General features: G+C 37.6%; 1 protein-coding gene across 1 annotated transcript in view; it reads left to right on the top strand.

Annotated features, from left to right (window-relative positions):
- Nucleotides 1-13,571, top strand: part of mybl2b (v-myb avian myeloblastosis viral oncogene homolog-like 2b) — a 53,974-nt gene that overhangs the window by 6,650 nt on the left and 33,753 nt on the right. Inside the window, exons 6-9 of the mRNA XM_056252520.1 lie at nucleotides 7,190-7,337; nucleotides 8,659-8,709; nucleotides 8,884-9,057; nucleotides 10,665-10,937. Of these exons, the coding sequence (XP_056108495.1) occupies nucleotides 7,190-7,337; nucleotides 8,659-8,709; nucleotides 8,884-9,057; nucleotides 10,665-10,937 (646 nt within the window). The remainder of the gene's footprint in view (nucleotides 1-7,189; nucleotides 7,338-8,658; nucleotides 8,710-8,883; nucleotides 9,058-10,664; nucleotides 10,938-13,571) is intronic.

Raw genomic sequence — 13,571 nt, 5'->3', positions numbered from 1 at the left:
TAAAAGAAACTATTTTTAAATAAGTTTGAGTTTGAGTTACTACATCTTGAAAGTTTCAGGTTTATAAATGGGGGTAATCTTTGTAGGATGAACAAATAATGTTTTGGTAATCACATTAAAAATAACATTTAAATATATATTTATATAATATTTGAGTTTTGAAGTGCAACATTAAAGTCCCTGTAAAGGCAATTTCAAAAAAAAATTCTAAACACATTATAAATGTTAGAAATGTGTTGCTAAAACATATTACAAAGACTGTGAACTGTGAGGTACTGATTTGTGGAGTTAGACCGTTAAACAGTTTTTCACCATTGCTATTTTCCGGATTTTCTGGGCGGGGCTAAAACAGGGCTCGATGACGCACTGGAGCCCTTGAGCTCCTGGACACGCCCCTACTTGATGACGCACTGTAGCCGCTGAGGCTGGCCGCTCCTAACAATATAGAGCACATTCACATCAGTTTGCCGCTCAATCGCGAGTTACTGTCAGTAGTATTATTAGTAACACAGCCTACAGATTGCTAGCTAGCTATGCCTTCGTCACGGAAATGCGTACTACCTGGATGCGATCACCGGATCACGTACAAAACAGATCGGTGTCCTTATTTAAATTTCCGAAAAACGATTACATCAAGAAGAAGTGGATTAATTTTGTGGAGAGCTGAGGATCACCGCCAACACCCGCCTCTGTAAGTGATCATTTTACACGGGATAGTTTTATAAACTTTCGTCGGAGATAACTGTCAGGGATTCACTGATAATCCGCTGTTACTGGTGAATGGGGCCGAACCGACTCCCGCCTGGCCTTCATCCTCCCGTCGCGCCGACAACTGGTGTCATCGGCAGTGCGTGCCCACTGCCCACCGTGCGAGCATCCATTCCGGCTGTAGAGTTGAGTGTGGCGAGTCGACGACGGCAGCTTTCCCGCGAGTGGGCGTGGTTTCAGCGCAGCCAGTGGACACGCCTCCAGCGTTTGAGAGCAGAGAATACTGCTCATTTCTTCAAGATTTTGATAGCTTATTTTATGTACTTGCTGGCTTTTTTTATCATTCAAATTTGGCTGGGTGACTAATAACAAATTTTTCTGTGGTGTGACAAACTCAAAACACATACTTAATTTTGACTTTACAGGGACTTTAAATCCATGTTCATTCACGGCACAATGTTTCTCCTGGTGTCCACGTCAGCGCCTGTTTGATCTAATAGAGATCTACGGTTAATAACGGAGAAATGTGAATGCTTCTCACTAGATCTTCAGTGGAGAAGGGTTGGCTCTCAGTCTCCACAGGCTACATAAAATATTCATTTTATTATTTTTCGTGTTCGCATTTGAGAAAAACAATGTTACAGACGCGACAGTTCAGCACTACGGACGTGAGCGCTCTGAAAGCGGCACTAAAATATGCTTTGAAACTTTCACATAGACATCAAACAGAAAGCACAAAACCTTTCGTTTCAAAGTGAATTTCGTTTTGTATTAATTGTATCTTAATTTTAATCAATGTTTCATCAACCATTTGCCTGGATTTAATTTATAAGCAGTAAATTTAGCAGACGATAGATAATCTCGACACGGAGGCGCCTGCGGGTGAACTGGAGCTCGTCTCATGAACCGAAACTCAGCGTATAGACCTGAGAATTGAAATATATCTATATTGAAATGTCTACTTTTAAACAGAACAATTCAAAACGAAAGACAGACAGACTCATGTAATCGTATGAAATGTGCATTTCTCTCTGGCGCGCGTTCACTGAAGATCGCGAGTCAGCATCGTCAACTTCATCTTTGGCTGACACTGACTGAAAACACTTGTTTATTAATAAACAATTAAAATGTCTCCTTGCTATATTTGTTGTATTCATAATCATTACTTTTGCCAGTTCTTGTGACAGCTTTTAGGTGCTTTATTGGCAGCGCCACCCTATGAATCACCGCACCCGCATTTTTTAAATTATTCATTTATCGGCCATTATAAATGCCGATACCGATAGTTAGGAAAATGCCTAAAATCGGCCGATAATATCGGCCCGCCGATATATCGGTCGGGCTCTACTGCATAGTGCACCTTTAAAACACAAAACACGTTTTGTAAAGCGCTGTATAAATAAATGTGACTTGACTATAATATATTAACTAATTTAATGAAGTAATAATAATTTAATAGAAATAATAGTCAGGAAAAACTAATTGTGTAAAAGGAACAGTTTGTGTGTTTTTGTTGAGTATCATATTTGATCATCTTTTTTTCTTTTCTTTTTAATCCTCAGGCTTTTATGGCTCATATGGTCTGATTTATATAGTGGGAATATGGGGGAAACGCCTCAGTTTTATTCAGAGGCCCATACTGAGCAAAAATATGCAATTTGTGCAGATGCTGATATTTATATTGACAGAAGGTGAGATGACATTGATTCTTGTAATGTAAATCAATGAGATCTTTATAACAGACTAACATAAACTGCATATAAATCTCAGTCGTCACTCTATATCTGCCAATAATGTCTTCATAAAACAAAGCATTTAAATATCATTTTACTATCAAAGTGCTGTAGTTTTAAATTAAAACATAATGCAATGATGATTAAGAGATGAACAAATAAACTCTGATGATCATTTCTGAGACTCCAACATGATTTTTAACGTTCAAATGTGAACATGGACATGGATAATCCAGTAAGCCTAGGTTGCTTCAGTCCAGTGAGGGTTCATCTTGAAATATTATTTATAATAGTAAAAAGTTATTGTGTTTACTTTATAAAAATCTGAAGGTGGATGTTTTTGCAGTTATTCTAAAAGGCCTTTTTCTTGCTGAATATAAGAGGTCTGGTATAGGGCTGTGCGATATAGCTAAAAAATATCACCATATAATGTTTCAAAACGCTCAGTATCGCTAATTATTGACTTTTTTTATAACCTTTTTTTTTTTTAAGGCAAACAACAAATTATGTTAGTTTTAGCAGTCAAAAAAAAACTTCCTTATGTCTTATATTAAGCTCTTGAACTTAAATAAAATGTTTCAAAATGTGAAAGTGTAACGTAGAACGATCTTTGAGGTAGATCAACATCTGTAATAATTAGTAGAGCCCGACCGATATGGATTTTTGGGGGCCGATACCGATATTAGGTAGTAAAAAAAGCCCGATACCGATATATCGGCCGATATTATTTATGTGTATATTATAATACAGTAGCAATATTATTTATGTGTATTATAGTACAGTATACCAGTCAAAAGTTTGGACACTTTCCTATTGGTGTGTACAAACTTTTGATGGGTACTTTACACAGTAGCTATAAACAGAATAAATATATTTTATAAACACGTTTTGCAATGATCACTCAAATGTGATGATCAAACACTTGTGTGACACAGATATGTAATGGAGGCAGGGGGAATGATAGAATGAGAATTATACAGCTGAGCTGTAACCAAACTAGTTTGCATTGCATGTTATATTATATTATATTCTAAATACTGTTGCATAATCTTCACTAACAACGACTTTGTCTTTTAATTTAGTCATAACTTGTATCAATAAATATATAAAAAGTGTCACTGACAAAACCTTATTATCTTCTATTTTTACTCTTAATTCCTCTAATCTCTACCAGTGGAGGAATAACTCAGATCTTTTTACTAAAGTAAAATGAATAATATCATAATGAAAACGTTTTTAATTACATATGTACAGTACTTTTATACTATTTTTAAATAATTAGTAAGCAAAATGTACTAAACGTGAAACTAGGCTACTCTTAATGCAAAATGGCCCTATATAAAGTGTTATAATTATATACATTTTTGGAATATTGCTTGATGTTGAAACGTAGCGTTATCAGGCAGAATGAGCTTTAACACTGTGTCTACACACCGGACGCGGCCGTTATTGCTCGCGTCGCAACAGTTTACCCGAGACAAAGCAGAATCAGTTTACTGTCGGAGATCGCTCGCGCCACGCATTTTAATCAATGTTTCATCAACCAATTGCCTTAATAAATAAGAAGTAGGCCTAAATATAGCAGACAATATAATCAGGATTTCTCAGCTGCGCGCTTGCAATAGAGGGAATGCATTAACGTCACTTCCCCGCCGGAACACGCCCCCCTCAGCGGGACTGAGTGGCAGAAGAGCTGCTGCGTGACTGGAGTTAATAGGGGAAACTGCGAAAACGCGAGTAAAACAAACTATGATCAGTTTAAACTAAAAGTTGGACTCGATATAGTGTTCCTTACAACTTATCAAAGATCCAGTGATCCATGGATATTGACATGCAGCCAGGAATCGTGTTTCCTGACATTTATATGTGCCTGATTTCGACGCCGGGGAAATAAATGAAGACAATTTGCCTGTAAACGTTTTATATAAATACAATATAGATAGGTCTAAATCCGAGTGATCACTACATTAATGTTATACTGTATATCATCATATCGTCCAGCCCTAAAACTTGTATAGTTTTTTGTCAGTGTTTATTTAAAAACATCCAATTATGCAGAATATAGTCTGTTCTGTAGCTTTTTGCAGTCTATAAAAATATACAGTACCTCAGATTTCTGGTCAAATCTAGTTGTACAGTCAATCGCAAAGCTCTTTCCCGTTTTAGATGTGTTTTGTGTGATTTTCACGGCATTCACGCTGAAAACAAATGCTGCCGCTCAGTCTTTTTGCCACTTGTGGGCGTGACCGCATTCACTCCGGCCGACGGTGACGTCATGCGCATACCCTCTATAGTCACAAGCTCACACAATACGTGTCAGAGGCTTGTAGCAGAGAAATCAATTCTGTGAATTACACTGCGCAAATCACAAGTAGGCTACTACCCACCGGATGGAGAAGGGTTGGCTCTCAGTCTCCACAGGCTACATAAAATATTCATTTTATTTTATTTTATTTTTCGTGTTCGCATTTATGAGGAAAAAACCATGATGTTACAGACGCGACAGTTCAGCACTACGGACGTGAGCGCTCTGAAAGCGGCACTAAAATATGCTTTGAAACTTTCACATAGACATCAAACAGAAAGCACAAAACCTTTCGTTTCAAAGTGAATTTCGTTTTGTATTAATTGTATCTTAATTTTAATCAATGTTTCATCAGCCATTTGCCTGGATTTAATTTATATCTTAATTTAATCTCGACACGGAGGCGCCTGCGGGTGAACTGGAGCTCGTCTCATGAACCGAAACTCAGCGTATAGACCTGAGAATTGAAATATATCTATATTGAAATGTCTACTTTTAAACAGAACAATTCAAAACGAAAGACAGACAGACTCATGTAATCGTATGAAATGTGCATTTCTCTCTGGCGCGCGTTCACTGAAGATCGCGAGTCAGCATCGTCAACTTCATCTTTGGCTGACACTGACTGAAAACACTTGTTTATTAATAAACAATTAAAATGTCTCCTTGCTATATTTGTTGTATTCATAATCATTACTTTTGCCAGTTCTTGTGACAGCTTTTAGGTGCTTTATTGGCAGCGCCACCCTATGAATCACCGCACCCGCATTTTTTAAAATATTAATTTATCGGCCATTATAAATGCCTATACCGATTCTTAGGAAAATGCCTAAAATCGGCCGATAATATCGGCCCGCCGATATATCGGTCGGGCTCTAATAATTAGGGGTGTAATGCTTCACAAAATTCACATCTTTTCCTACATCTTGAAACTATTAGTTTTATAAATGGGGGTTATCTTTGAAGGATGAACAAACAATGTTTTGGTCATCACATTAAAAATAACATTTAAATATGATAATATTTGAGTTTGAAGTGCTGGAAACAGTTGTGTGACGTGTTTGTAAGCATTTTACTATTCCTGCCAATCTTCCATTGTTACAGTTAGTGTAACTACAGTAAATGTTAGTCAGTCCCTCCAGAAATACGTGATTATGCGATCGCATGATTTAGTGCATATAATCAGCCAAAGTCTGCATATTCATGCGGGGGCCTCATTTTTTTCAAATACGCCGCACTTTCGCCGCATAAATTGCCGATTTCCGTGCAAAATATGCGGGGCTTGCATGATTTCATAATCCTTGCATTTTCATTGCGAAAATGTCACATATCTTAGCAGAAAATTGAAAAATGTTGCGTTTGCTTCACACGAGAGCAGCCGTTTCCCCCTGTTGCCATGGGAACGTTGTAAAGTGACGTAATTACGCGACGTGAACATCGAAAAGCTGTAAAACAGGAGCACACTTTTTATTTTTTTTAATATTTCATTTATTCATTTTCACAGAAGTTGTAGCATATTCCTTTTGTAAAGCTACAGAACTTGTTTGACTCATCAATGTTTTGTAAGTTTGATGTGTTTATTAAGGTCTGAAAAAAAACAAGATGAGAACTGAAATATTCCCAGCACTTTCTGTGATGTAGTTATGCTTGCTTATCATAGGAAGTATTAAGAAAGGACTCTTTACATTAAAGTATGAGTGACAACAGGGTGTTGGGGGAATCACTTTTTTTCTCTCTTTTTCATCAAACTGCAGTTTTTGCAAATCCCCGCAATTTTATTGCATAAAATTGCATAAATATCCAGCATATTCCATCGCATTTTTTAAGAAAACGGGCCGCATAATCAAGGATTTTTGCCCGCAACAATCACAAAAAAAACTGTGTTTTTCTGGAAGGACTGATTAGTGTTACTGCATTAAATTCATGGTGACTGTTGCTGATCTGTGGACTTAAAGCCTATAACTAGTTCATTCATGGCACACTGTTTCTCCTGGTTTCCACTGTTTGATCCGGAGAATTTTGATTGCTTCTCACTAGATCTCGCACTGATGTTATCACTTCTGTGGCGAATTCAAATGCTTTACTGGATCTCTTAGCGCTGTGTAGCGCCGTGTCGCTTGGTCAAGATCGGCTCGCGCTGCATTGGTCCAAAGTGATAAATGGTCCGTGAAACACAAAATAACGAGTAGCGCAGTGGAGCGCACCTTCAGTCAACATGATGTGGAGAGCGCAGTTCATGGTTGCATAGCAACGACAGACGTGTTTTTAGACACGATATGTGAACGGGCGATATCTACGATCTAATACCGAAGGCTATATCAAACAGTTTTTATATCGTTACCAACAATGGTGTACCGTCGATGAATACCGATACCTTTTTATCGCCCAGCCCTAGTCTGGTATATGTGAAATTGAGTCGATTTTTGTGGGTTTTTTCTTCCAGAACAGACAACGCTGTGAAAAACCACTGGAACTCCACCATCAAGCGTAAGGTAGAGACGGGGTATTACACTGGTGTGGACACCACGCTTCAGGCTCTCCAGCAGACCGAAGCAGAGGAGCCGGCGTCTGAGGAGAGCGCTCAACAGCAGGTACTGTCAGGACGACCCGCGCTACATACACGCATCGCCATTCTCTCTCCAATCTGTTCTCAGCTTCATTTTTAACACTCAGAAGATTTTTAAGACTTCGAGAGAGATTCGCGCAAATATCTTAAAATCGATCCAGAATCATTTCTCGATTCACGGTGCATTGATTTATTGTCCCGGCCGTAATAAAAACGGAATTTACTGTATAACGTGAAATTTCACTGAATTTCTCAAATCTTGGATGAATAAATCAAAAGTAGGTCAGTAAACGTAATCAAATTGCGATATAGACTAGTGTCTGTGAATATTAAACAGCAAAAATACTATTTAAATAAGAATCCTTCATGTTCTGTGTGAATGAATGTTTTAATTTCCCACACACTGAAGCACGTGTGACGCGCGCAGTGTTTTCAGCCTATGTGAGTACCTGAATGCATGAACTTCATCTCCAGAGAGAGTCGCTTCATCAGCATTTTACCGCTTCATTTGAGAAACTATCATCATATCATAAACACAGAGAGACTCAAAGGTCTTCACGGCAACCCGTCAAAATAAAAGTTCGGTTGACTTTTGAGCAAATTACGACAGAATTGTATTACTGTTGTACAGTAGAGTTTAGCTACGTCTCAATGTAATAATACTAATAATAATTAACTTTATTTTTTAAGAAATAATCACATTCTTTTCCATGTTTTAATTTGAACAGTTAAGCTCTGTTGTGCAGCACTTTGCTTGACAAAAAAGTTTGTTTAGTTTAATTTGATTGCCATAATAATGAAAATTCACAACATATTCTGGGGGAATATTTTTACATATATATATATATATATATATATATATATATATATATATATATATATATATATATATATATATATATATATTTCATAGAATTGATTGCTAAATCATTGATTATTAAAATGTAATTAAATCATTAAAATGGATTCCAGAAAACTTAAATAAAAAAACACAGAATTTGGTAAAAAATAAAATGGAATTTGAGGGGGAAAAAACATTTCACATCACACTCACACACATTCAACACACAACTAAACATGTAATCTGTGAACATTTTAATAAATTATTGTTAAATTGTATGCTTCATGATTTCAATTAATTAGACATGCTTTTTGAATACTTAAATTTTATTTACTATTCAAGTAGGAGTCCAAAAATTTGTAAAATTACAAAGGAGTTTGTAAAAAAAAACAGAAATAAAAATGGATTTCATAGGGCCCTAACTTTCAGCCGTGTTTTGGAGTGCAGATTATAAGCAGTTGATAATGTTTCCAGATTAACGCTGATGATTTGTGTTTAGGTGGAGTTTTGCTATGATGGAGCCAGTGAGGGACTACCAGGCCAAGTCTTAAAGCAGGTATAAACATGAAAACGTTCTGATTTGAAATACAAAGTATTATATTATAGTAATTATATCACACAAAGTCAATTGTAGGCCTGTTTCTCATATCCTGTTTAGAACTGGTTCTGTTTTTAAAAATGACTGAGCCTTCATTTAACAAATAAGCACATGACTTCCACACTTGTGCAGGATCCTGAAGCACAGGAGAAAGCCACGACTGCTCCACAGAAAACGGCTTCTCCCAAGACACCCAAAAGTGAAGCTGGAGACTCGAACGTGTCCACCTGGGTGATGGACAGCTCCGGGTTCCTCTCTCCGTCAGCCGCCCCGACACTGAAGGAGGTGATGGAGCTGATGGACGGCGTGAGTTAAACACTAAAAACTACATATCAGTCAAAGCATTATGAGCACTTTACGCGATATCATAGATCATCTCCTAACAAGGCCACGTATTAAGATCTGGGTAGATTAGATGGTCAGCAAACAATCCGTTCTCGTAATCAACGTGTTGGACGCGGGACAAACGGGCAGGAGTAAAGATCTGACGAGGGACAGTGTTATGACTGGGTCAGAGGAAACTCCACAACCCTGAAAATAACTAATAAATATCCTTATTTATTCTCAAACATGCGTTATACGTTTTTGAAACGTCACTAATTGTGCTTTAGGGATGTCAAATAAAAAGTACAATATTTGTCAAATTTAAAATAAAAATCCACATTTTAGGTGTGTGTCTGACGCACGGGATGCGATGATGTCGTTGTTGCGTTTTAATGTGTGTTTTTTTTGTCTATCCAGTGGAATGCATAAATACATGATGCTGTTTTGTCCATAATTGTTTTATGCAATTTACAAAATTGTATTTGATTTATGATAGGGATAAGAAAATTTTGGCCGATACAGATAATTCTTGATATTTTAAACCGATATATTGGCAGATAAATCTGAATCTAAATTTTATATAATAAATAAGCCATGTCAGTCATAATGATGTTCTCAATATAATTTTTTGTTGTCTATATGACAGACTTGCGCTGCACATTTTCCTTTTTTAAGTGATTCCAATCATATTTCAAGCAATTCAAAACCATCCGAAAGTAATCATCATTTATCAGCTTTAATATATCGGCCAAATTTTCTAATCGGGCCGATAACGATTAAATAAAAATTGAGCATTTATTTACCGATATGGTGGCCGATATATGCATCCCTAATTTCTGAACGTTAGTTTAAACGTTATGCACTTTTATATTTTACAGAGTCATGTTATTTCATTGCTGTGAATGAACAATGTATTGCGGTGCATTAATGTGTTGCTCTTGGGCCTCAGGAGACGAGCCTAAAAGCTTTTTTTACTCTAACTGAGATTATGCCTTTTAAATTCAAATTCGAATATAAGTAGTATTTACATATAAAGTTGTAATATAGTTGTTCAGCCATTTTGACAGCCCTAATTGTGCTTTTTCCATGTAAACGGAGGAACCGTTTTGACTGCAGTGTCAGTTTGAGACATTATGAGGTTTGTGTAGCGAGTAGAGATGCGTCACCCGAGTCCACAGCCTAAACAAATCACAGAATTTCATTTTCTTAATGGCATAAACAGGCCACGCACAAACACCTCAGCCGTTGCATATTGCATACCCAGCACTTGATTCATCCTCGTTAACCACTTCGCTAAACCGCTCCCACACGGTACTTTTCTTTCTTTCTTTCCTTTTGTTTTTAATTCTTCTTTTTTACTTCACTCTCGGACCTGCTCCAGTTCTGCTTAAAAAAGCATATATTTTTTAAAGAGAGTGCAAATTAGTGCCTGTCTGCCTGGCAGATTAAAAATGACATTTTAGACATGCTCATATTTTAGATAATTGTATAAATACAATTTTTAAGTGTAAGTTTCAGCAGATCCCTTGAGTGGATCTGCCGGGGACTAAAGGAGTGTGTCTGAGCAGTGATGATGGTTCCCCCAGCAGGATCTGGAGGGCTGGTGTACGATGTCCGACTTCGAGCTGCCGGAGGACAGCCAGAGCTCAGAGCTCCTGCAGTTTCGTCTGGAGGGAAGCGCTCTACAGGAGCTCAGCAAGAGCAGTAAAGGAGAGCTCATCCCCATCTCCCCCGGCGGAGCAACACCTCCGTCAATCCTGAGCCGCCGCAGTCGCCGGCGCATCGCCCTCTCGCCCGACCCCAACGACTCCATGACCCCGAAGAACACTCCCGTCAAGATCCTGCCTTTCTCGCCCTCACAGGTACAGCAGCACGTCAAGATCCTTTCTCTGCAACAGCAGTGTTGGGAGTAATCTGATTACATAACTCAAGTTACGTAATCAGATTACTTTTTCAAATAACTAGTAAAGTAACGCATTACTTTTAAAATTGACAACAAAATATCTGAGTTACTTTTTCAAATAAGTAACACAAGTTACTTTGTTTACCCATTTATTGACTGACAGTCCTCTTGTCCTTACACAAATCGCAGTGCAGAGGCGTTGTGTGTAAACATGCTGCCAGCGCCATTACATGCAAGCCACTGATCTTATTTCAGGCATTTGACAAAAACCCCTTCAAAAAACCATCGACTTCAGGATGATTGAACCTGAAGTGCTAAAAACACGTTTCTGTACGCTCAGTTAAAATGAGCCGCTGTTGCACGTTCTACAAGTTGTGCTTTCACTGAATCACACGCATTTATACCAAGAGCAACATCCAGGATCAGTATTTTTTTTTTTCTATTTATTTATTTAAAGGTGCATTGTGTAATATTTAGGAGGATCTGTTGACAGAAATGCAATATAAAATACATAACTATGTTTTCAGTGGTGTATTAAGACCTTACAAAATGAACCGTTGTGCGTTTATTAGCTGAGAATGAGGCGTTTCTCTCTACACACACCACGGGTCCGCTTACATCGGCCTGTTTCTACAGTGGCCCTAAACGGACAAACACGTATCGTCACTATGTTGTTCTTAATGCAAAGAAGCGAACTAAAGTCAGCGAATAAAACACTGACACAATGATGAACAAGTAACGATAATATTCGCAATAACATACCGTTTTACTGAATAATTAAGTAAACCTTATTTCTTAATTTATCTTTGTAAAGAAACCTCATTGCTTAACTGGCTACTCTCTGCTGTCTCAAACGACGACATCACTTCCTGTCGGCCACCGTAACTTCTGTTGGGTGCAATTCGCATCATCACCACTAGATGCCGCTAAAAAACACACAGTGCACCTTTAAAAAAGGGACAGTGTACATTAAAGCAGCACTAAGTAGGACTTCCGTTTTTGTCAAACAGCGACCCCTAGAGTCGCTGTGGAGTATTTGTACTGTCGTGAATAGCACTCACGCAGAGATGGCTCGCACTTACGGCCGGATCCCCTCCCCCTGTACACCGGTACCTGTTCAGTAGGATGGACGCTGTAACGAGTGGAAATAAGGTATGGCCCCTCTAAGAGCTGCGCGCGCCCAACACCACATGTATACGGCGCCGGGTTATTTCTGTTTGATGCTCATTTTATCCGAATTTTATCAGATCTGTTTTTTTGCCGTAAAGCAGTTTGTTACCTCGCGAGACCTGATATTACACGATACTTCCTAACACTGAGGCCGGCGGCTCGCCGGCCCAAAGTTGCAAGGGTGGTTTTGCGGCTCACAGGCACCAGGGGGGTGCGAGACGACCACCATTCAACACGAAATCAGTAATATAAACATTACAATGACTCCAAAGCTGTTCGGTTAAGGTAAAAAAGTTACTTAGTTCACCTTTAATCAACATTCATGAATGTAAATGTACCCAAATTAGCCCGAAAATGAATTATATTAAAATAAACAATTTATACCTTAGATGGCAACGTCTTGATATTATAATCCTATTATACTATTTTTCACAAATTTAAGAATATAACATTTTAAATAAAATGATTTATTTGACAGAACTGTTAAATAGAGATAGTCAAAGAATGAAGGCAGGCAGCTATTACATATTTTCTGGGCCAACCCATAATTTCGCATTTCACTGATTTCCCACTACAAAAACCTAATAGGATTTTTTTCAATTGGCTTTTGGATAATTGCAGAAAATAAGCTCTGTGACTAACAAAAGTTTATGATTCTTACATGTTTTGTTTATCATGATAATCTTCACAAATGAACAACTTGAAGCCTAAATAGAATCAGCAGAAGTAAAAAGCTCAACTATAAATCAACTACATCACAGTCACATGACTTCAGCTTCATGCAACAATTCTTTCAGTCTTTATTATTTAAAAAAATATTTTCCCTGAAAGTGTGAGTTAGAATAGTTTGCAAGAGCATGATCGTAAACTCGTCTTATTTCAGGCATTTTACAGAAACTCGTTGACTGGACGATGGAACCTGAACTAATTAGAAACATGTTTCCAGGTTTTATAAAGTCAATATCAGTCGATCTCTATTAATAAATCTAAATTTGAGCTCTGCACATTTCAAAGTTAAAATGTAGCGCTGTTGTGCTTTCACTGAATCACACACATTTATACAAAGAGATTGCTCTGATCTACTGTATATAAATTATGACAATGTTTATATACCTGCAAATGCGTCGCCTTTCGGCAAGGAATGTGTTGATGCTATTATCTCTTTTTTTTTATTACCCCCATATAATTCCTGATAACGTAGTGTTTATAAGCGCAGCGCTGCTTTGTGTTCAGGCGAAACCAGTTTATTTCTGCTGTTCCATAAGCGGCATTACTGTCAGAGTCAATTTGCATTTTCATTCAGCCGGTGCATCGAACAGAAGCTAGTGTGTGTGTGTTATAAAAACAAATCTAAATTTAATCATTTATGATTTTTGACCCATCTCTTTTCTTTAAAAAAAAAAAAATGGTTTAAAGGCTGAAA

Source organism: Rhinichthys klamathensis, unplaced genomic scaffold (assembly GCF_029890125.1).
Source record: "Rhinichthys klamathensis goyatoka isolate OS25496 unplaced genomic scaffold, OSU_Roscu_1.1 h1tg000095l_1, whole genome shotgun sequence".
NCBI lineage: Eukaryota > Metazoa > Chordata > Actinopteri > Cypriniformes > Leuciscidae > Rhinichthys > Rhinichthys klamathensis.
Note: the sequence above shows the minus strand (reverse complement) of the source record. Positions and strands in the feature narration are given on the sequence as shown.